Here is a 24,665-nt window from a genome sequence, read left to right as displayed (position 1 = left end):
TTAATAGAGCTGTGGCTCTTCCTTGCTATAGCAGTATAATGCATGAGTCTCAGAACAGACTGAGTATTTTGCTTTTACTTATATCTATTGATATAATCTACTGTATCTGGTGTTTACAGTTTATATGTAGGGCTTTAATCAACATAGCATGGGAAATGTAGTGAGAAGAATGGCAAAGACCTAGTTTGGAATGGAACAATTCTATTATAGCTTTTGCACTCTTCTCTGCCCACAAAACGTTTGATTACTCATCACAGCTGTCAACAATCTCTGGATTTCTTTATATAAGTATGGTAATACAGTTCTGTACACAATCTTCTAATGGTACTAGTAGTATGTTTATTGTAAAGTAGAAAACTAGTGTTCCTTGGGAAAGCTGTTGAATACGTGGTGCTGCTGTGGTCTTTTGCAGTTGGTGGTTCATTTCCCCTCCATGTGCTAGATCTAAGCCTCTTTTTGTGCTTTAATGGGCAGCTTTATCAAAGTGAATGGCTTTTCTGTCCCATAGGATAATGCCATTTCTAGTATGTTGGGTATCCTGCCTTGACAGCAGCCAACCCCAAACACCTTCCCTACTGGATGGCTGTAGGTGTAAGGTTGTAGGATTTTTCTGACACCTACGGGGCTTATCTTCTGTCCTGAAGCATAATATTTGATCATCTCATCTTACCATGCATAACTATCAATGTTAATTATAGAAAGAAAAGGAGTACTAGTGGCATCTTAGAGACTAACCAATTTATTTGAGCATAAGCTTTCGTGAGCTACAGCTCGCTTCATCGGATGCATTCAGTGGAAAATGCATCCGATGAAGCGAGCTGTAGCTCACAAAAGCTTATGCTCAAATAAATTGGTTAGTCTCTAAGGTGCCACTAGTACTCCTTTTCTTTTTGCGAAAACAGACTATCGCAGCTGCTACTCTGAAAGTTAATCATAGTCACTTAACTTTGTAATACTAGGTGTACTAGCCTCAAAATGAGTGACAAGAATTTATTTTCTGGGGTGATTATGAATACTGTTTTCCTGGGAATGGCTAATCTTGATATGCAATGTGGAACAAGTGGCAGAAGGAAATGTTATTTTAAAAAGTGTTGAATGAAAATGCTTGCTAATGGTGAGTGGGGAGACTTTTTCTGCCAAGTTCCTGCAGTAGTCAAATGAAGTTCATAAGAATGTAGTTTGTTTCAGTGCTACTGCTTAAAGTTCTGACCAACAGTGAAACTGAACTGATGTATTTACCATTGAATTATTCTGGAAACTCATGAGCATCAGAGTTACGAGCTTACTCCTCCTTTGGTGGAAGGTGACAGCAGAAGTATTGCAAAGGGTGTGAGTAGAGGCAGAGTGGGAATCTCCCCAACCTAACTTCCAAGCCAGGAAGTGGGTATGTATTGAGAATGTCTCATCAATCAGAAAGGAGTTTTCTCTCTTTAGGAGCACCAAGGGGAGGGAGGGGGAAGTGGCTGTCCATCATAGTAATTGCAGGGGTGTCTGGCAGAGGTTAATAGGTGGTGAAGATTCAAACTTCAGACATACAAAAGTTGACACCAATACAAAAGAAGGGGATGAAGGCAGCAGGATCTGTGGATGGTAACTTTGTGGAAAAAGCCCAGCCCCTCCTTGTTTCCTAGCAGCTTGTGGTGCAAAGAGTACGCTGTTCTCTCTAGGGTGCTTCCATTGGATCCTACTTGGAAGGGAAAGTAGCATGCATCTCTTTATTTGTCTCTGATTAGCAGGTGTCTAAATTTTCAAGTCCTGATGTAAGTCCCCCTTTTTCTTACCCATTCTGGAAATGGGTCTCTTTGTCTGTTCGTTTTTTGTTTTCTGAAGCCATAAAAGGTTCTCCAAAACTTGGTTTTACAGAAGACAAGGAGAATGAGGATTCCACCTAACACAACAGATGTTTATTTCCTTTATAACTTCAGTCTCACCCTCTGCCAATACTATGGCTAAGTGTAACATAGAACATTGTGTGTCTGAATATTTTCCATGTGAGTGTTGAGTCGGGGAGGATGAAGGATCAGAGTGAAAAAGCAGATTCTCTACTCTGTGTCTCTTCTCTACTCTGTCAGTAGCCTTTTAATTCTGATTTGGTCACTTATAAAGTTCAGGATGAAGATTCAGGCAGTGGAACAGTCCCTATATTTGGCATCAAACTCTTGGGTTATGAAGAAGTAGTATTAGGAGGAGGCTTCTCGGCCCAGTACAGAAGAGATGGAAATTAATTTATTACTATTTATTTAGGAATTAACAGGTTCGTTAATCCTTACCATGTAAATGGCCAGAAAGGCGCGGAGGCAGTGCACGGTAGCATGGCTCGACCTGGCTAATGCCTTTGGGTCCATGCCCAACCACCACATCTTTGCCATGGTCCAGGAGTTTGGGATGCCAGAGAACTTCCTCCGTATGATCTGAGAGGTGTACAAGGGATGCAGCATCACCATTCGCTCGGTCGAAGGGGAGACCGCCGAGATCCCGATCCGGAGGGGAGTTAAGCAGGGCTGTCCCCTCAGCCCCATCATCTTTAACCTCGCCATAGAGCCGTTGCTGCGAGCGATCTCCACTGGCGCAGTTGGCTTCAACCTCCACAGTGAGAGGGTGAGTGTCCTGGCTTACGTGGAGGACCTGGTCCTGACTGTGGACGACCCAGAGAAGCTCCAACGTATGCTAGATGCTGGCAGTAGAGCTGCTGATTGGATGGGGCTCCGTTTCAATGCAAAGAAGTGCGCCCCTCTCCACATCAACGGCAGCAAAAGGGACTCGGTGCAGACGACAGGGTTCCAGATCCAGGGCGAGCCCGTCATCCCCCTGGCAGAGGGGCAGGCGTACCGGCACCTCGGCATGCAGATGGGTTTCCATGTCCGGCAGACGCCCGAGGACACCATCCAGGAGATCTTGCAGGATGCCGCCAAGATCGACGCCTCCCTGCTAGCGCCGTGGCAGAAAATAAACGCCCTGAACACCTTCCTGATCCCCCGCATCTCGTTCGTCCTAAGGGGAGCCGCCGTGGCAAAGGTACCCCTCAACAAGGCAGACAAGATCGACCGGCAGCTGGTGAAGAAGTGGTTGTTCCTTCCCCAGAGAGCCAGCAGCGAGCTGGTCTATATCGCTCACAGGCATGGTGGTGCCAATGTTCCCCGCATGGGTGACCTATGTGACATCGTGGTGATCACCCATGCCTTCCACCTGCTGACGTGTCGCGACGCCATGGTAAGGAACATTGCAGCAAATGCCCTCCATGACACAACAAAGAAGCGGATTGGCAGAGCCCCCTCCAACCAAGACACTGCCAGCTTCCTGAGCGGTTCCCTGGATGGCGAATTCGGACGGGATGGGTGCGACATCACTTCACTGTGGTCCCGCGTTCGCAATGCCATGCGTCATCTGGGGAAGCGCATCGGCTGCTGCTGGGAGTGGTGCGAGGAGCGCCAGGAGCTGGGAGTCCTGGTGCTGCAGATCAGGTCCGACGACAACACCATTGTCATCCCGAGCGCCAGGGGAATGTTGGAGAGGACCCTGAAGGGGGCCATCCACTCGCTGTACATGGAAGCCCTGAGCGTAAACCAGACTAGGGTAAAGCCTTCGAACTGACCAGCAAGTGGGACGCCAGCACCACTTCCTCGCCGGGGGTGGCTTCACCCCCTTCGGCGACTGGCGGTTCATCCACCATGCCCGGCTCAACTGCATCCTGCTCAACGGAGCCGTCCGCCACGGGAATCGAGACAAGCTTTGCAGGAAGTGCGGCTACTCCAACGAGACCCTGCCCCACGTCCTGTGCAGCTGCAAGCCCCACTCCAGAGCCTGGCAGCTGCTCCACAACGGCATCCAGAACTGCCTAGTGAAAGCCATCGCACCACGCCTGGGGGAGGTCACCGTGAACTGCGCCATCCCCAGTACTGACAGCCATTTGCGACCTGATGTGGTAGTCACCGACGAGGCCCAGAAAAAGATCATCCTCATCGACATCACGGTCTCCTTTGAGAACAGGACCCCGACCTTCAGTGAATCCCAAGTTCGTAAGCTGGAAAAATATGCCCCCCTGGCTGACACCCTGAGAGCGAAGGGCTATGAGGTGCAGCTGGACGCCCTGATCGTCGGAGCCCTGGGTGCTTGGGACCCCTGCAACGAGCGTGTGCTTCGGACCTGTGGGATCGGTCGACACTATGCAAGGTTCATGCGGCGCCTCATGGTCTCAGACGCCATCCGATGGTCCAGGGACATCTACATCGAACACATCACCAGCCACCGACGGTACCAGGAGGTGTGAGCCGGTACGACATCGTGCATCAACTATGGGAAAGGGACTGAGAGACTTTTTTCCATTGGACCATGTGAACTGGAACCATAAACTCACTGAACATTAAATCCCACCAAATGAGGGTAGATCCATCCTCATCATCGTATCCGCTCATTATACTCCACACCTGAATATAGCCATTATATGGACAACATACCACCATAGCCCAATGTCTGTACTTTGACCTGTTAAACTTATACCCCCAATCGGGGAGATTGCAGATTATGTATTCCTTACGCCACCCGCTCCTAAACCGAATTTCTCACCCCCTGATTATCCGTACCTTATTCCCTGATAACCAGAAACTTCTATGCCTAAACTCTGTACCATTTTCTTTTTACTTCAACATTATCTTAATAAAATTATTACCTTTATTTAGGAATTAACAGGTTAATCCTTACCATGTAAATATTGTAACCAAAACAACGGTTACAAAACAGCCATTACAACAGCGAGATTTTGTTTAAGGAGACTTTATACAGAGGTATAGTAATGAAAGCTTTCTATTTAACAGGGTGTTCACGTTATGGGGTCAGCATCATTACAGTACCCATGATGTCGTTTTTAGTGATTTTATTAAATTGAGTGAAATCTCTGATTACACAAATTAGCAGACCAGGTGTGTCTATCAAATGTTAATATTAAAAGAAATGGGACAGGTATGCTTATATGGAAATTCAGTTTTGTGAACTGTCAAATCAGTCAGCAGGCAAGGTGCTCTCAAATAAGCATAAACACACAATGCTATCCTTGTCCCATGGTGATTTCTAATCAGCTGTGTGTTTACAGTGTATTTAGATTCAAAATTTTGTGGTCTTGGCTTCACTTCATAGGTAACTTGAGTTAATTCAGTGTTGCCCCAGCTCAGGTCCAGCACCCCCCCCCCCCCCCAAAAAAAAAAAGGTGTTTAGCTCAAGTTTGGTGTGATGCTTTTAACTCAAATAGGCTGGCCCATCATTAATCTATAGATTAAGGGCTTGGCTACACTTGCGAGTTACAGTGCAATAAAGGAGCACCGGGCGCACTAGCTCGCTACCCGTCCACACTGGCAAGGCATCTAGAGCGCTCTGACTCTGCGGCTACAGCGCTGCTGGTACTCCACCTCAGCGAGTAGAATAACGTTTGCTGCCCCCCCCCCCCCCCCGGAGCGCCGCGGCACCAGTGTAGACAAGGCGCTGCATTACTGCGCTCTGATCTGCCTCCGGAAACGTCCCATAATCCCCTTAAGTTACGTGGCCACTCTTCTCATTGATTTGAACTTGCTGCAGGAATACAGATATGCCGTTTGAAAGCTCCGTTTCTGACAGCCAGCTGCTTATCTGCTCCGAGACAAAGCAGCCATTACTATGGAATGCTGTGTGTGAGAGAGGGAGGGGCGGGGGGGAAGAGGAGTCTGCTGCTGTCTGAACTTACGAGGCAGCATGCTGACATGCTCTCAGCCCTCCCAAAACCCACTCTCTGTCCCCCCACATAAACACAACACACTCCCTGTCACACTCCACCCCCGCCTCCCCTTTGAAAAGCATGTTGCTGTCACTTGCATGCTGGGATAGCTGCCCATAATGCAGCGCTCCCAATGCCGCTGCAAATGTGGCCACGCCAGTGCGCTTGAAGCTGTCAGTGTGGACAGACTGCTGCACCTTCCCTACTGCGCTCTACGAAGGCTGGTTTAACTCAAAGCGCTCTACATCTGCAAGTGTAGCCATGCCCTAAGTTAGCACAGTTCCTCAGCTGCAAAGAAAATCACTCTGTGCAGCTCAAGTGTCGTTTTGTAGCATGGCTGCTCTCACTTCAGCTAGGCTAACTTGAGTGAGCTCTGCAGTGAGGACACTTTGGGAGTGTGAGGCTGATTACAATAAATGAAAATTTAAAAATTACCTTCTTATTATACTAACTTTTTTAGGAGAGGAATCACAAAACATACAGGGCTAAATTCTACCCCTAATTAGTCATATCACCTGAAGACTTCAGTGGAAGTTGTGCTCATATATGAAGATAAAATTTAACTTTTACTCTTAAATTTGTCAAGAACTGAAATCTACAGCCAAATTTCACTGTTAACCATTGTAAATCTGTATTATCTCGTGTCAGTGGAGTTGACCTGTAGTAAATTTGGAATAACAAACATGAGTTATGTACCTATCTCCACCCTTATTGCATTGCTCATTGGTTAAATCCCTTTTCCCCTATGCTTTGCTTTTTTAGACTGTGCGCTAATCTAGGCAGGACTAGACTGAAAAAGACTTCGGGACAAGGAACACGGGGTCAACTGAAGCTGGGCAGGGAATAGTACTGGCATTTATGTAGTTAAATAACTTGAAGTTGTTTCCTGATCATGAAGTAAAAAACAGTGGGGACTAAATTGAGCACAGTGCAAATTTTGTAATAACTTCAACTTGGATTAAAGACAGATGGCCTCTAGAGGCCTGCAGCAATGTCACATTCTGCTGTGATCCCCATCTGACGTAAAAATTATATAGGGATAGGTAGGACCACTACTTGGGTTTGAAATCTCCAAAAGCTGCAGATGTACTGCTGCAGGCATGGTGGTGTTGGTGATTCTGTGGGTGGCAGTCTTCTTTGCAAGTCAATATTGAGCCAATCTCCCCCAATAGTGTTAAGGGGTATTGTACAACAACTGGAGGTGATACTGTCTGCTGGCTTAGATGTAAAAATTGGGGTCCTGAAGTCATTAAAGAGATTAAAGGAGATTGTAGGAGTATTAATGCAAGTTTCATTATTAGATTCCAACTTGAGTAAGTTTTCTGTCTAAATTTTCCTTGCAGTTTCAGCTTACGTTCTTCATGTCCTGTGAAGTGTGGTGTTTCTTTTTGTTTTTTTTAACTGTTGCTATGGATAGTTGAACAGCCACTTTGTTTCACCTCAATGATGAGAGTATCTGAGTGGGGAAGTGATCATTTTTTACTAGGGCTATCGATTAATTGCAGTTAACTCATGCGATTAACTCAAATTAATCACTATTAAAAAATTAATTGCAGTTTTAATTGCACTGTTAAACAAGACTACCAATTGAAATTCATTGAATATTTTGGATGTTTTTCTACATTTTCATATATATCTTATCTTCTGTGTTGTAATTGAAATCAAAGTGTATATTTTGGTTAAAAATATTTGCACTGTAAAAATGATAAACAGAAGAAATAGTATTTTTCAGTTCACCTCATACAAGTACTGTAGTGCAGTCCTTGTCCTGAAAGTGAAACTTACAAATGTAGATTGTTTTGCTTTTGAGTGCAGGTACCTAACAAAAAAAAAAATGTAAAACTTCAGAAGCTACAAGTTCACTCAGTCCTACTTCTTGTTCAGCCAATCGCTTAGACAAACAAGTTTGTTTACATTTACAGGAGATAATGCTGCCCTCTTTTTATTTACAGTGTCACCAGAAAGTGAGAACAGGCATTTGCACGGCACTTTTGTAGCCAGCATTGCAGGGTATTTACGTGCCAGATATGCTAAACATTCATATGCCCCTTCATGCTTTGGCCGCCATTCCAGAGGATGTGCTTCCATGCTGATGACGCTCGTTAAAAAAATAATGCGTTAATTAAATTTGTGACTGAACTCCTTGGGGGAGAATTGTACGTCCCCTGCTCTGTTTTACCTGCATTCTGCCATATATTTCATGTTACAGCAGCCTCGGATGCAAAGAAGGTACCAGTGTGAGATTTGTAAAGATAGCTACAGCACTGGATCCAAGATTTAAGAATATGAAGTGCCTTCCAAAATCTGAGAGGGACGAGGTAGGGAGCATGCTTTCAGAAGTCTTAGAAGAGCAACGCTCCGATGCGAAAACTACAGAACCTGAACCACTAAAAAAGAAAATTAACCTTCTGCTGGTGGCATCTGACTGAGATAATGAAAATGAACATGCATCGGTCTGCACTGCTTTGGATGGTTTTCGAGCAGAAGCCATCATCTACATGGACGCATGTCCCCTGGAAAAGTGGTTGAAGCATGCGCATCTGGCATGTAAATATCTAGTGATGCCGGCTACCACGGTGTCATGAGAATGCTTGTTCTCATTTTCAGGTGACATTGTAAACAAGAAGGGGACAGAGTTATCTCCTGCAAATGTAAACAGACTTGTTTGTCTGAGCAATTGGCTGAAAAAGAAGTAGGACTGAGTAGCTTTGCAAGCTCTAAAATTTTACATTGTTTTATTTTTGAATGGAGTATTTTTGTACATAATTCTGTATCTGTAAGTTCAGTTTTCATGATAGAGATTGCATTACAGTACTTGTATTAGGTGAACTGAAATACTTTTTTATAGTGCAAACACTTATAATCAAAAATAAATATAAAGTGAGCACTGTACACCTTGTATTTTGTGTTGTAACTGAAATCAATATATTTGAAAATGTAGAAATCATCCAAAAGTATTTAAATAAATGGTGGTCTATTATTGTTTAATCGTGATGAATTTTTTTAATCGCTTGACAGACCTATTATTTACCTTAGATACTTTACAGGTGTGTTGAATGAAATTAGTTAATAGTTTGTAAATTGATTTCTCTGCTTCAAAGGAACAGAACTATTGTAGAGCAAAATATTTTAAAGTGTCCAACTTCTCTTGAGAACTAAACTCTCATTCAGTTGTGAATTCATAGGTTTACAGAGTCTTAGATTCTAAGGCTGGGAGGGACCATTGTGGTGATCTAGTCTGACAACCTGTATGGCACAGTCCATAGAACTTCCCCAAAAGAATTTCTAGACTATATCTTTTTAGAAAAATGTCTAATCTTCATTTAAAAATAGTCAGTAATAAAGAATCCACCATGACTCTAGGTAAATTATTTCAATGGTTAATTACTCTCACCGTTAAAAATTGACATCTTATTTCCAGTCTGAATTCACTAGCTTCAACTTCCAGCCTTTGAATTGTTATCCTTTTCTCTGCTAGATTAAAAAGATCATTATAATTTTTTTTCCCCTCCTGCACATGCTTAGACTGTAGTAACCAATTCAGTAACCATACTGCATCTCTGTATTCTATTTGGCTGACTTCTTTCCATTTAGTCTAATTCAGTGGTTCCCAAACTGGGGTTCGCAAAATGTTACAAGGGGTTCTTGGGGAAAAAATTCCCTAATGGCAGATAGAGTTGTCCCTAGGAACCATGGGCAGCATGGGACCAGCAGTCCGGAGCCCCTGGACTTCCAAGAGCTAAGCCGATCAAAGCAAGCGTATCTATCACACTGAGGAGATTTAAACTTCAAGACTCCTTAGAAGAAATGGAAAGGGAGGTGGATATTTTTTGCTGTTTTAAAAATTAAATAGGCAGCTAGTATTGTTTTAAAAATTATGAAGAACAAGTTTAAGCTGTGTTGTAACATGCGTTGTTTGCCTGGACTGCTCAAGACCTGAATGCTTGCGTAGGAGGAACTCATTGAGTTCATTTCTTAAATACCTTCATGCTGTTTCACATCTGATACTTCTTGATGAAACATAGGAGCCTTGTCTTATAACAAGTGATTATAAGTGGTTATTCAAAGTGATGCAAGCTACGAAAGTGAGATCTTGGAAGTGTGTTGCCGTTTTCATAATGTAATAAAATACTGTAATAAGTAGTAATTAATAATAGTGTGTAATAAGCATGTCATAAAAACAAATTTTATATTTCCAAGATCACTGCTTTTATAATTTATATTCAGGTAAAGGAGAAAATCCCTGGAAATATTCATTTTTAGGAGGGGGTTCACGAGACTTGACATTCTAATGATGGTTAAAGTTTGGGAACCGCTGGTCTAATTCAAATGCTACAGAGAAATGATAGTATCAGTTAATCACAGGTCAGAAAAATACCCCATAAACTTCGAAAGTGCAAAATGGTATCTGACCAAGTGCACATCTCTCCAACACAGGTTATGCTCTTGATCAGTTACTCAGTTTTAACTTTTGCTTTTGATCATTTACCATAGTCATAGCTCTTTATACTTTTATTGTGAATCCAGGATATAAATGGAAGTGCTGCATTGTGTTTTCAAACTTCTGTAGACCAATTAAAATGAATCTTCAGGATCTGCTGACACTTAGTATGATAGCAAATTCTTTTAGAAGTGAGTTCTGAATGCATGAATTGGTTTCAGATTGAGTAAGGCCTTGGGCTTGATTGTCAAGATCTACAGTATCATGGACAACCTTTTTTTCTTTTCACAATGAGAAAGCAATGGCCTTTTGGCAGTGTGGTTGATAAAGCCTAGGATGAAGCTTGAGATCAAGACTTAATGCATTCTCTCAAAAGTGCTGAAGTATTAAATGAAGTACTGCAGGAGATAAAATTGAGCAAAAACCTTCAGAGTATGCCTCAAAGTCCATACATTAGTTTACCTTTCCTGCAATAACTGGTGAGAAAGTATCTCCAGACCCTGGAAGAAGGGAAGGTCAGATTCTGATATGTCTTCTTTGTGAAACTAAATGACTTCTTTAGTGCTTAGGTAGTATAATGATGGGTGAAAAAACACCCCCCTGAGCGCTGCAAGTTTCAGTGCTGTGAAGTGCCAGTGTAGACAGTGCACCAGTGCTGGGAGCCATTCTCCTCATGGAGGTTGTTTTTTACAGCACTGGGAGAGCTCTCTCCCAGTGCTGGTACTGCAACTTTCTTCAGTTTTTACTTCTGTATTATTTAGTCTGATAGATGTTTGTATAAAGCGTTCTTTAAAACGTTCTTTTTAGGGCTATTAGAGCCAACTGCAATATGTCCTATCTGTCTAAATGTAAAATTTTTCCCTTTCTCCCCTTTGGTTAGCAGGGACTGTACTTTCATTTTAAACAAAAAAAGTCTCAAACTTTTCACTGTGTATGGCACCAAATTTTATTTTAATTTTACACCAACTATAGTACTCACCAACTTCAAACTTCACAGATCTAAATGTTCTTATTTAGAATCATAGAGTTTTAGAGCTGGTCTACATTAGAAGGGCAGGTCGACTTAACTATGCTGCACACCTTATGCGATATACTTAAGCCAATCTAAGCCCTGGTGTATACACGACCAATTTTATTTGTCAATAAATAAATGTGGAGGCTCCAGAATGGCAATGGGGAACACAGGCCCACTGGCTGCACAGATGTCGGAGATCGCTGTGCGGTTCCCCCCTTCTCCTGGGGACATAGACTTGGCAGTGAGGCTGCACCAGGCCATGACACAGCGCAAGGCCCAGACCTGCCCCAGAAACATCTTGGGGCCCTGCCCGTCCACACCAGGCACATCAGGTATGGTAGGCAGGCTCAGCCCAGCAGGATCCACATGTGGAGAAGGTAGTGTGAGGGGGATACAGATGTGGGGTGAGAGGGTTCTGTGTTGAGCAATCTGGGTGAGGGCTGCTCGGTGGGGCGTCCGGATACAGTAGAGTTCTGGATGCACAGGGGCTTGTTGGGGGATTCTAGGTGCAGGGACAATGAGACTCTGCAGGGGGGTTCATGTGAAGGTGGTTGGGGCTTAGCGGGGATGTGTGTCTGTGTGTGAGAGAATGAGGCTTGGCGGGGGGCTCCGAGTGCCAGGGGGTGAGGGTCCAGGTGGAGGGGGTTTCGTGACTGGATTCTGAGCGGGCTGAGGCTTTGCAGGGGGGTCTGGGTATGGAGAGGTCTGGATGCATGGGGGTTGGGCAGACAGGGGAGCAGCTCCCTGCACAGTGACCGCTCCTCCCACAGCTGAGGAGCAATGGGGACTGGAAGTTAGGAGGGGAGGATGGGAAGTTTCCTGCACTGGGGGAGATTGCTGGGGGTGCATCTGACCCAGCCCCAGTCAAAATTAGCAGCTGAGCCAGGTGCAGGATAGGATCTGCTGGCCAGGGCTTCCCCACCCCTGCAGTGATTTACCTTTCTGCTTGCTGCTCTGGATGCCTGAAATGATGTGCCCGGGCTGCTCGAGAGGGGTGCATGACCATTGATGCAGTTTCTCTTTGCTTCCCTGTCAGAAGTCATTTTTCTGTGATGAAGCAAAGAAGTCTCCTGGGGACATGAATTCTGCACATGCGCAGTGGTGCAGAATTCCCCCAGGAGTACCTAATGTATGTACTGAAAGCAGTCCTATCCCCTCTGTTTTCTTTTTGTGAGACTAAACAAGCCAAGCGTTTCTGGTATCTTTTCATAAGATAGGCTCTCCAATCCCCATATCCTAGTAGCTCTTCTCTGGACCTGTTTCAGTTTAAATTAATCTGTCTTGAACATGGGTGACTGGATGCATGGGGGTTGGGCAGACAGGGGAGCAGCTCCCTGCACAGTGACCTGTTTAATCGGGGGGAGGGATAGCTCAGTGGTTTGAGCATTGGCCTGCTAAACCCAGGGTTGTGAGTTCAATCCTTGTGGGGGCCATTTAGGGATCTAGGGCAAAAATTGGGGATTGGTCCTGCTTTGAGCAGGGGGTTGCACTAGATGACCTCCTGAGGTCCCTTCCAACCCTGATAGTCTATGATTCTATGATTCTATGACTGAAATTGTACACAGGATCCAAGTGAGGTCTTATGGATGCCTTATATAATGTCATTAATACTTGTCCATCTCTAGTAGAAATGCTTTGCCTAATACATCCGAGGATTACAATTGCCCTTTTTTCACAGCCAGATCACATTGGTGGCTCATTGTAATTCAAATGACTAACTTTATTTTCCCCAAATCTTCGAGTTCTTCTCTAAAATTTGACATCTTCTGGTAACAAAAAGCCAAAACTAAGCTGCCATTGTTCAGCAGTGTCAGCATAGGATGACTCTGAAAGAGACCATCCTCCACAGAGTACTCTTGAGCCTATAGCAAAGTGCACTGGATTGGGAGCCAGCATACCATGGGTTACCTTTTCTGCTGACTAGTGTAAATCTGTATGCTTTACAGTTTTTACTGAGTAACGCTTTAGGTTGTTTGTCTTATGGATAAGGTAACTGAGGGTCTGATGGGTTGCTTACATTGTTTTTTAACAGAGCTGAGAATAAATTCTAATAGAACAAAGTCTTCTGCATTTCACCATACTGAAATTAGGCCAAATCTAGGATATTAAAAGCAGCAACAACAACAACAACACAACGGGGAGGGGGGCGGGGGTGTCTGTGTGGAAATGGGGTGAGAGAGAGATGGGGAAAAGGAATCTGTTCTTCCCCAAAACAAACTCCTCTCCACTTAGCTTAATTTCCTCTGGGAAGATGTGTTACTGAGGATCCGGAAGTAAGCCAGTAACAATGATGTGTTTCTAGGGAGCAAGAGGACCCTCCAGGGAGGGGAGAGGTCCACAGTGACGGAAGACCAGCTGGGTGTCCAGTAAATACTAGATTCCCCACCCACAGCCAAGGCAAAAGAAGCTCTTCAAGAAGACCAGTAACATTTTAACTAACAAAATAGCATTTCAGACATCACATCTGGGGCAGAGAATGCTATCAGCAAATTCTTAAGTATTGGAAGAATTACAAGCATTCATTTTACATCATAGTAAAGATTAACAACTGCATCAAATTCCTGCTAGCTGAGGATGATACAGAACATGTGAATGTGTAAGTAACAGCAACACATTGGTGAAACCTAATCCTTGGCTGCTGGAAAGGAGGAACAGGCTGGGCCTTGCTGAGGGGTTTCATCTTTGATATCAACCTTGCACTTTTTAACTTGAACCAAATCCCACTCCCAGCTGTTTTAAGAGTAGAAGCATTCCTAAGAGACTTATGACAGCATCTTTATCACTTCCACCCCTTTCCTAGTGCTACGAAGCAGTGGATGGTTTTGCAACTTTACCCTTCCTTCAGACACCTTTTTGGTTTTATGCATTACCTGACTGCTGCTGGTCTAGCTTTCCTAAGCAATAGCAGAAAATCACCGTTTTTGTCAGATTTTCTGTTGCCCTGGGGTATTGAATAACAGTGAACCTGAGAAGTCTTATCAACTTGCAAAGCAGTGAAAGCTCTGAACAGCAACAAAAGGCATTGAAGCTGTTTTTATATTCCTGAGGAGAACATTGCATCAGTTGACATTTGCTTCATTTTCACTAGGCAAATTTTGCAACCATAAGGGCTAGAAACATTTTAAAAGAAAAGCTAAAATTTTGTAGGAAATTGTATACACAGTTCTCCTCCTTTCATCCTCCACTTGCCCGGACACTAATTCCTACCCATCAGAGGGTGTCGTAGGCTTTTCTGCGGTGCTCGTTGCCAACATATCCAAGCACTTCACAGATAAACTAAATCTGAATGGTCATGTTCTACGTGCTTGTCTACCCTCTCAAGTTCAAATAGATGTGTTTTGCAGCATGCTCAGAAATCAGACTTTGGCTCTGCCTAATCTCTAGTAATTTTTTCCACAAAAGAAGCATGTGAACAGAACCCTTATTTCTCATGTGTTTATTTCTGGGCTTTGTTAGCTACATTGTTCCAGAAGGTTGCAGCAGTCCTGGGTTATGGATGATGGAGAGGTGGTCTGTGATGCAGCTGGAGCCAGATCTGTTGATAGCAGTGAAGATCAGGATGAGGATGTGGAACTGGTATTGAAAGAGAACTGGGAGCCAGATGAGGTGGGTAGAGCATCGAGATGATGTGCTTTCAGGCCTTGTCTTGAACAGGACATAAAGGTGTGATGTTAGACTGTCAGATGATGCACTGAAAGATTAAATTGCTTGACCAAGGTTATAACAACAGAGATGGGAATAGAACCAGGTCTCAGATGGTTGAGGTGAAGCTGGCTGAGACCTTGGAGACCTAGATTCTATTCCCAGTTCTGCCACTGTGACTTTGGTCAAGTCACTTAATTTCTTAATGATTCAGCTCTCTTATCTATAAAATGGAAATAGTGCCGGTCTTTGTGCTTGAAGAGATATAAGGATAAAAAGTGCACTATAAGTGCTAAGTATTAAGATGTATTAGTGGTATTTTCATGCTTTCTATAGGAAAATAATTGAGCTAATGCTGTTCTTATTTTTCAAGCTTGCTTTTGGTCTCTTCTTCCTCACTTGTCTGCCAGTTCCACTGTTGTGGTATGTTTTGATTTGTCAGTGGTCCCATTTCATATAATATTCAGGGGATCTACTGAGCTCTGTGCAAAAAAGAGGGACAGTTGGAGTTTTCACACTCCTAACTAATGGAATGCCATGTAATTTTGAGACGAGTCTTGCTGAAAAAAATGTAAACTCTGAGAATCTCTCTCAAGGGTCTAGGGCTATTGAACGTATAACATTCAGGATCAGAATCAGTGCTCAGAGTGCGAAATCATATGATAGTATTAATTAGGGATGGCAGGGTCCTCCAGAGGTCATCTAGTTCATGTCCACCCACTGTGCTGCGGCAGAACCAAATATACCTAGATCATTCTTGACATGTCTAAGGGCTTCTCTGTATGAATATTTAGTTCATGGCAAGCTGGGTTGTAAATCTGCCTTGCCCTAATGTGCTGCATACTAAGAGAATGTCTGTACTTCCACTAAAAGTTCTCTAGCATTCTTTTATCTATCCTGTTGAAAGCAGAGTAGATCAAAGTGCACTAATGTACGTAACTCTGGTGTATGTAAGCATGGCCCACACAGACACCTAGAGTATGTCTACCTTGCAATTAGACACCTGCGGCTGGCCCATGCTAGCTGGCTGAGGCTAGCTAGGGTCAGGCTAAGGGGCTCTTTTATTGCAGTGTAGATGTTTGGTCTTGGGTTGCAACACAGGCTCTGGGACCTTGCAAAGTGGAAGGGTCCCCAAACATCTACACTGTAATTAAATGGCCTTTAGCCTGAGCCCTGAGTCAGCTGGCACAGGCCAGCTGCGTGTTTTAATTGCAGTGTAGACATACCCTAAGTGTTGGCGTGGGCTCTGCTGCCACACACCAGAAGCTTCCTACTGCACTTGGTTCTCCTCTGCTTTGAAACTGGGTAGGTCAAAACACTAAACTTTTAGTGCAAAGCGGCAGGGTCCAAACAAACAGCGTGTGGTAGTTTACACTCCAGCTTGCTGGAAAATGCGTTTATGTAGACATACCCTAACTTGTTCTTAAAAAGCTCCAATGATGGGATTCCACAATCTACCCTGGTAACCCATTCCAGTTTAACTATCCTAATGTTTAGAAAGTTTTTCCTAATATCTAACCTAAATTTCCCTTGCTGCAGGTTAAACTGATTACTTGTCCTGTCTGCAGGTGGATATGGAAAACAATTGGTCAGTGTCCTCTTTATAACAGCCCTTAACATATTTGAAGACTATTACCAGGTCAGCCCTCAGCAGGGTGAACTGATTTAAATCAAAGTGATTTAACTTACCAAGACAATGGGCAAACCAGAGAGGTATGCAGTGCTGCTGTTTACCAGGATGGTGTCCCTTCTGCTGATACAGGAATGGAAGGAAGCTTCTGTCTTGAGAAAGCTGCATTGCCTTTCAGTGTGCATGCCAAAATAGAGCACAATCTTTGCCTTAAGTTCTCTTCTTTGACACCCACAAATCAGCATAAAGTGCATTATGAAATGAATAAAATTCTGCAGTAATTGATCTGAACCCAAGGGGTTTAGGTAGCCATTAATGCCTTATAATGGCTTAAAATCCATATGCGCTTTAAATATCTGTGTAGCCTAATTTGGGCAATTTACAGTATAAAATTTGAAGTTTCCTAAAAACTGGGGGCATTAATGACTGAGCCAAAGTACTATTTCTACTGCTATTTCTCTTTCTATATCTACATCTACAATAAACATGCCTACCATGCAGTGTTTCATTTTCTTTAAATCCTTGTGGTGCCAATATCATGAATAGGGGCATGGTGGACTGGGAAAGGAGGGAGAGTGAGCAGGAAGCAGCTTGGGAACATGGTGGTAGGGAGCCAGTACCCAGAGAAGAGTAAGAGAACAGTATCTTAAATTTCCCAGTGCCGCTGTATTGTAGTACAGTGCATAATACTGAAAGATACAGCACCACTCTGCAGCATTTTCTGGGTGATTGTCAGTATGGCTGTCCACATGGGAGTCTCATGTAATCTCTGAATCTGCCATGTTGTACAGTTCTTGGCTGCCCTGGAAAATCTTGGTCAACATGGTGTCAAAGGCTGTTTCTTGCTGTGTTGTCTGGGGTGCTTTGTGGAAAACTGTCCACGCCTTCTTAGGTATGGTGATGGCATTGCTAACAAAAGTGCTGTCCAGTTCCTGATAGCATGGGCAGGTAGTGGAAGCATTAGTGGAGGTCCTCTTCTTGTACCTTGCCTTCAGGTACTTCTACCGGAGCTCCTTTGCATTGACTCGGTACTGCATTCCCTCTTCTTCATTTTCTCTGCTCGTGTCTTATATGTGTCTGCATTCTGACAACTCTTCTCCAGGTGGGATTGTACATGCAGGCCTCCAAAGAGGGTAATAAAATCCAGGAGCTCTAGTGGGGTCCATGCAGAAGCATGGGGATGTTATGGTTACTATAATCGGTATATGACTGGGTGTGTAAACTCATCACTACCTGGTCTCAAAGGGGCACAATCTGGCTGAGTTCCAACATTTAATTGGAGAGGTGATAACAGGGTGGATTGGTCATATATCACATTGGCAGATGTGCAGGTGAATGAGCCTCTGATAGTGTGGCTGTTTGACACCTACAAGATCTCTATCAAGCATTCTTTCAACTACAATACCCACCTGCTGAAGTGAAGAAACAGATTGATAGAGCCAGAAGAGTTCCCAGAAGTCACCTACTACGGGATAGGCCTAACAAAGAAAATAACAGAATGCCACTAGCTGTCACCTTCAGCCCCAACTAAAACCCCTCCAACGCATTATCAAGGATCTACAACCTATCCTGAAGGACGACCCAACACTCTCTCACAAATCTTGGGAGACAGGCCAGTTCTTGCCTACAGACAGCCCCCCAACCTGAAGCGAATACTCACCAGCAACCACATACCACACAACAGAACCACTAACCCAGGAAACTATCCTTGCAACAAAGCCTGTTGCCAACTGTGCCCACATATTTATTCAGGGGACACCATCACAGGGCCTAATAACATCAGCCACACTATCAGAGGCTCGTTCACCTGCACATCTACCAATGTGATATATGCCATCATGTGCCAGCAATGCCCCTCTGCCATGTACGTTGGTCAAACTAGACAGTCTGTACGTAAAAGAATAAATGGACACAAATCAGATGTCAAGAATTATAACATTTATAAACCAGTCGGAGAACACTTCAGTCTCTCTGGATTTGTGCTGGAAATGGCCCACCTTGATTATCATACACGTTGTAAGGAGAGTGATCACTTTAGATAAGCTATTACCAACAGGAGAGTGGGGTGGGGGGAGAGAGAAAACCTTTTGTAGTGATAAACACCCATTTTTTCATGGTCTGTGTGTATAAAAACATCTTCTGTATTTTCCACGGTATGCATCTGATGAATTGAGCTGTAGCTCACGAAAGCTTATGCTCAAATAAATTGGTTAGTCTCTAAGGTGCCACAAGTACTCCTTTTCTTTTTACATAAAAGTGCATTCTTGTTGGTTGTTATAACCTTAATACATATTCTTCACAACTCAGAGATATATGAGACACAAAGTGGGTCTCTTTTACGGCCTGCTGCCATTATAGGTTTTCCTGTCTAGTGAGAAAATGCTATAGTAAATCTCAAATCAATGAGGGCTACGCTCAGACCTCAAGACTTCTGGAATATGCTGCTCAAACAGTTTCACTTTTGTTTCTACATCCTGTCCCTTCTATCTCCAGACTTCTTCTCCTTGTCCAGATCTTTTCCGCCCCAACAATCTTTTATTCATTGAACGTTTTAAAACTTTTCACTTTTAGAGAGAGGTAAGAGACTGACTCTGTTACACTAATTTGCAGAGGGGCGATAGGGTTGAGGTTTGTTATTTTTCACCTCTATTTATTTATTTATTTATTTATTTATTTAAAAACATTTTTGCAGTTAACAAGCTTGTTATTTCTGGAGACACACATCCACAGTTTGAGAACTGCAAAACTAAGCATCTCTGATGGTATCTTCTAGACTTAGCACTGAGTCCCATTGGGTAGATAGAGAAATAAGCTAAATAATCTATATAGCAGCCCCTGGAACCCCATAAGATTGGGTCTCTAATCCATGAACTATTGGAACTCATTTACAAAACATTTCTTAACCATTACATGAATATATTGTCTCATATTATAGAATTAGAATTTATAATCCCTATTCCATGATGAGATATCTTTGAGCTATAATGTATCTTAATTAAAACTATCTTTAGATAGGTTTTTCCTCAAAAAGCATTTTATCAAAAAAATCCGTGTTTTTTTTTATTTGTATTTTAAATATCATTGATTTTAATCCACCCTGTGATAAAGTCAAGATGACTATGGGACAGTGGAAGGGAAAACAGGTACATAGACTGATCCAGGTGTGATCTGGCGGGAGGACTGCCAGAAGTGGAGTAGTTAAAAATATGTCCATGTGAACCTTAAAGTGAGTATACTCACTTTAAAAGTGGAGCTACTCCTATTGCAAGGAGTATGGATTATTGTGCTCAAAAACGCCACATAATTAACTTGAAAAGATGTGGAGTGCAAGGCATTTTGAAGTGAACAAACTCAAGTTAATCCAGTGTAACTTTGTATTCAAGGCCTGAATGAGGTTAGCCCCTATCATGGGGGGCATAGGACCATTAACTGTTAACATTTCTGTCTCAATGTTATGGGAGAGGAGATGAATGCATTTGTCTGGGCTAATGTAGGGGGATTTGGTGAAACAGATTAACAAGTTGGAAACAGTCCTGCAAGTGACAGCTCAGTTTTTCCATCCTAGTCTCTCTGGATGGCTTTACACCATAAGTAAGTTAATTCTTAATGAATGGTTCAGAATTTTCTGTATATTTTAAATCTTCTTAACATCAGTATGTTTTAAAGTGGTGTGACATTTGGGGATTTAACTAATTTTAGAGGATTTCAGTCAAAATGTCCACAGATTAAACTCTTATGTAGTGTGGATTGTTGCTGAGTACTTGCATTCTATGAGACTATTCTGCAGGTTTGCTAGGTCAATGCAAAGGGAGTCCAAATTTCTCATTCAAGGAGGCTGAGCCCTCCAAGTCCCTCCCCTTCATCAGAGTTCTGCTTTCTCCAGTGTGGGGATTCATACTGCATAAATTGCAATTCCATCTGCTTTTTCAATAGCAAAAGTCATCTTATTTCTGTTCTGTTCAGTGTTTTACCATGCCTATTACCATGGTACCAGAATGCCTTCCACAGTTAAAAATAAGCAGTGACTAACCTCTGTTAAGTGGGGATCTTGTCTTCCTCTCCCTTAGGGAAAGATTGCACGTACATGGATTATAAAATCTTTAACTTGATATACCAGGGGGTGGTGTTGGACAGGCAAGATTCAAGTGTGCTTTGCATTTGTGCTGGAAAGTGATGAGCTTTGTGGTTCTAGTTCCTGTGCGATTCTGTTTTAATACCTTGGGTCAGCCTCAGAAAAACTCGTCTCCTTCACAAACAGGCTTCATTGTGGTAATAGACTGTTTCGTAATACCCGAGGAGACTTATTGATGGCAACTGAGGTCTGAGTGACATTAGCCCAGTCCATTTAGAGCTATGTAAATGAGAATGTAGACCTTAAGTTCGACATGGTATATACAGAAACCCAGTGGAGTACAGAGATGGTATACTCATAGTAACCTGCTTCGCTGAGAAAGGAAGCCACTGCATTCTGCACGGGTTTTCAATTTTCATTGGGTTGATGCTTTTAAGGCAAGAGACCTTGCATTGCTGTAATGCAGACTGGAAGTGACAAGGTATGTATTATTGAGGCTAGCTCTTGATTTAGTTCAAACTTCAAACATTACCATAGAATCTCGATAGGTAGAAATTCTATGCTTGAATAATAAGAAAGTAGCTGTAGGAATATACTAGTGGCCACCTGACCAGGATGGTGACAGCAATTGTGAAATGCTCAGGGAGATCAGAAAGGCTAAAGAAACAAAAAACCTCATAATAATAAGGGATATTAATTATTCCCATATTGACTGGGAGCATGTCACCTCAGGATGGGATGTAGAGGTAAAATTTCTAGACCATACATGACTGCTTCTTGGACAAGCTAGTCCTAGAACCCACAAAGGGTGAGGCAATTCTTGATTTAGTCCTAAGGGGCGGACAGGATCTGGTCCAAGAGGTGAATATAGCTGAAGAACTCACGAATAGGGACCACAGTGTAATTAAAATTTAACATTCTTGTATGGAGGAAAATACCAAAGAAACCTACCACCCTAGAATTTAACTTAAAAAAGGGGAACTACACAAAAATGAGAGACCCCCAAATTAAAAAAAAAAAAAAAGTACACACATACATTTTAATACTATCATCTCAAACAGTGTAAGAGGACTAAGCCCTGGTCTACACTAGGACTTTAGGTCGAATTTAGCAGCGTTAAATCGATGTAAACCTGCACCCGTCCACACAATGAAGCCCTTTATTTCGACTTAAAGGGCTCTTAAAATCGATTTCCTTACTCCACCCCTGACAAGTGGATTAGCGCTTAAATCGACGTTGCCGGCTCGAATTTGGGGTACTGTGGACACAATTCGATGGTATTGGCCTCCGGGAGCTATCCCAGAGTGCTCCATTATGACCGCTCTGGACAGCACTCTCAACTCAGATGCACTGGCCAGGTAGACAGGAAAAGAACCGCGAACTTTTGAATCTCATTTCCTGTTTGGCCAGCGTGGAAAGCTGCAGGTGACCATGCAGAGCTCATCAGCACAGGTGACCATGATGGAGTCCCAGAATCGCAAAAGAGCTCCAGCATGGACCGAACGGGAGGTACGGGATCTGATTGCTGTTTGGGGAGAGGAATCCGTGCTATCAGAACTCCGTTCCAGTTTTCGAAATGCCAAAACCTTTGTCAAAATCCCAGGGCATGAAGGACAGAGGCCATAACAGGGACCCGAAGCAGTGCCGCGTGAAACTGAAGGAGCTGAGGCAAGCCTACCAGAAAACCAGAGAGGCGAACGGCCGCTCTGGGTCAGAGCCCCAAACATGCTGCTTCTATGATGAGCTGCGTGCCATTTTAGGGGGTTCAGCCACCACTACCCCAGCCGTGTTGTTTGACTCCTTCAATGGAGATGGAGGCAATACGGAAGCAGGTTTTGGGGATGAAGAAGATGATGATGATGAGGAGGAGGTTGTAGATAGCTCACAGCAAGCAAGCAGAGAAACCGGTTTTCCCGACAGCCAGGAACTGTTTCTCACCCTAGACCTGGAGCCAGTACCCCCCGAACCCACCCAAGGCTGCCTCCTGGACCCAGCAGGCGGAGAAGGGACCTCTGGTGAGTGTACCTTTTAAAATACTATACATGGTTTAAAAGCAAGCATGTGAAAGGATTACTTTGCCCTGGCATTTGCGGTTCTCCTAGATGTAGTCCTAAAGCCTTTGCAAAAGGTTTCTGGGGAGGGCAGCCTTATTGCGTCCTTCATGGTAGGACACTTTACCACTCCAGGCCAGTAACACGTACTCGGGAATCATTGTAGAACAAAGCATTGCAGTGTATGTTTGCTGGCATTCAAACAACATCCGTTCTTTATCTCTCTGTGTTATCCTCAGGAGAGTGAGATATAATTCATGGTCACCTGGTTGAAATAGAGTGCTTTTCTTCAGGGGACACTCGGAGCCCATTCCTGCTGGGCTGTTTGCCTGTGGCTAAACAGAAATGTTCCCCGCTGTTAGCCACAGGGAGGGGGGAAGGTTGAGGGGTTAGTTACGCAGTGGGAGGAGGCAAAATGCGACCTTGTAACGAAAGCACATGTGCTATGTATGTAATGTTAACAGCAAGGATTACCCTGAAAGAGTGTAGCCACTGTTTTATAAAATGTGTCTTTTTAAATACCGCTGTCCCTTTTTTTTTTTCTCCACCAGCTGCATGTGTTTCAATGATCACAGGATCTTCTCCTTCCCAGAGGCTAGTGAAGCTTAGAAAGAAAAAAAAACGCACTCGCGATGAAATGTTCTCCGAGCTCATGCTGTCCTCCCACACTGACAGAGCACAGACAAATGCGTGGAGGGAAATAATGTCAGAGTGCAGGAAAGCACAAAATGACCGGGAGGAGAGGTGGCGGGCTGAAGAGAGTAAGTGGCGGGCTGAAGACAGGGCTGAAGCTCAAATGTGGTGGCAGCGTGATGAGAGGAGGCAGGATTCAATGCTGAGGCTGCTGTAGGACCAAACCAGTATGCTCCAGTGTATGGTTGAGCTGCAGCAAAGGCAGCTGGAGCACAGACTGCCACTGCAGCCCCTCTGTAACCAACCGCCCTCCTCCCCAAGTTCCATAGCCTCCACACCCAGACGCCCAAGAACGCGGTGGGGGGGCCTCCGGCCAACCAGCCACTCCACCACAGAGGATTGCCCCCAAAAAAGAAGGCTGTCATTCAATAAATTTTAAAGTTGTAAACTTTTAAAGTGCTGTGCTTAAAGTGCTGTATGGCATTTTCCTTCCCTCCTCCACCACCCCTCCTGGGCTACCTTGGTAGTCATCCCCCTATTTGTGTGATGAATGAATAAAGAATGCATGAATGTGAAGCAACAATGACTTTATTGCCTCTGCAAGGGGTGATTGAAGGGAGGAGGGGCGGGTGGTTAGCTTACAGGGAAGTAGAGTGAAACAAGGGGCGGGGGGTTTCATCAAGGAGAAACAAACAGAACTTTCACACCGTAGCCTGGCCAGTCATGAAACTGGTTTTCAAAGCTTCTCTGATGCGTACCGTGCCCTCCTGTGCTCTTCTAACCGCCCTGGTGTCTGGCTGCGCGTAACCAGCAGCCAGGCGATTTGCCTCAACCTCCCACCTCGCCATAAACGTCTCCCCCTTACTCTCACAGATATTGTGGAGCACACAGCAAGCAGTAATAACAGTGGGAATATTGGTTTCGCTGAGGTCTAAGCGAGTCAGTAAACTGCGCCAGCGCGCCTTTAAACGTCCAAATGCACATTCTACCACCATTCTGCACTTGCTCAGCCTGTAGTTGAACAGCTCCTGACTACTGTCCAGGCTGCCTGTGTACGGCTTCATGAGCCATGGCATTAAGGGGTAGGCTGGGTCCCCAAGGATACATATAGGCATTTCAACATCCCCAACAGTTATTTTCTGGTCTGGGAATAAAGTCCCTTCCTGCAGCTTTTGAAACAGACCAGAGTTCCTGAAGATGCGAGCGTCATGCACCTTTCCCGGCCATCCCACGTTGATGTTGGTGAAACGTCCCTTGTGATCCACCAGAGCTTGCAGCATTATCGAAAAGTACCCCTTGCGGTTTATGTACTCGGCGGCTTGGTGCTCCGGTGCCAAGATAGGGATATGGGTTCCGTCTATAGCCCCACCACAGTTAGGGAATCCCATTGCAGCAAAGCCATCCACTATGACCTGCACATTTCCCAGGGTCACTACCCTTG

General features: G+C 44.0%; 2 protein-coding genes across 4 annotated transcripts in view; both read left to right on the top strand.

The window, feature by feature from the left end:
- Positions 1-24,665, top strand: part of SPPL3 (signal peptide peptidase like 3) — a 147,654-nt gene that overhangs the window by 2,124 nt on the left and 120,865 nt on the right. For 2 of the 3 annotated variants that reach the window (XM_073313429.1, XM_073313430.1), the window contains exon 2: positions 2,245-5,068. The exons of the other annotated variant lie outside the window; for it this stretch is intronic. In XM_073313429.1, coding sequence (XP_073169530.1) covers positions 2,665-3,591 — 927 coding nt within the window. In that variant the 5' untranslated portion in view covers positions 2,245-2,664 and the 3' untranslated portion in view covers positions 3,592-5,068. Of the gene's footprint in view, positions 1-2,244; positions 5,069-24,665 lie in introns of those variants that run through there. 3 annotated transcript variants of the gene reach the window in all.
- On the top strand, positions 15,843-24,413 carry LOC140898898 (uncharacterized). Its single transcript, XM_073313433.1, has 2 exons — positions 15,843-22,555; positions 23,143-24,413. The coding sequence occupies exons 1-2, from the start codon at positions 22,117-22,119 to the stop codon at positions 23,439-23,441; spliced, it is 738 nt and encodes a 245-aa protein (XP_073169534.1). The 5' UTR covers positions 15,843-22,116; the 3' UTR covers positions 23,442-24,413.

Source organism: Lepidochelys kempii, chromosome 15 (assembly GCF_965140265.1).
Source record: "Lepidochelys kempii isolate rLepKem1 chromosome 15, rLepKem1.hap2, whole genome shotgun sequence".
NCBI lineage: Eukaryota > Metazoa > Chordata > Testudines > Cheloniidae > Lepidochelys > Lepidochelys kempii.
Note: the sequence above shows the minus strand (reverse complement) of the source record. Positions and strands in the feature narration are given on the sequence as shown.

Excerpts from the sequence above, each read along its gene's own strand:
- LOC140898898 (XM_073313433.1), top strand. The coding sequence starts at position 22,117 with ATGCCAAAACCTTTGTCAAAATCCCAGGGCATGAAGGACAGAGGCCAT. Across the intron at positions 22,556-23,142 it reads AGGCGGAGAAGGGACCTCTG|CTGCATGTGTTTCAATGATC; the intron begins GTGAGTGTACCT and ends TTTCTCCACCAG.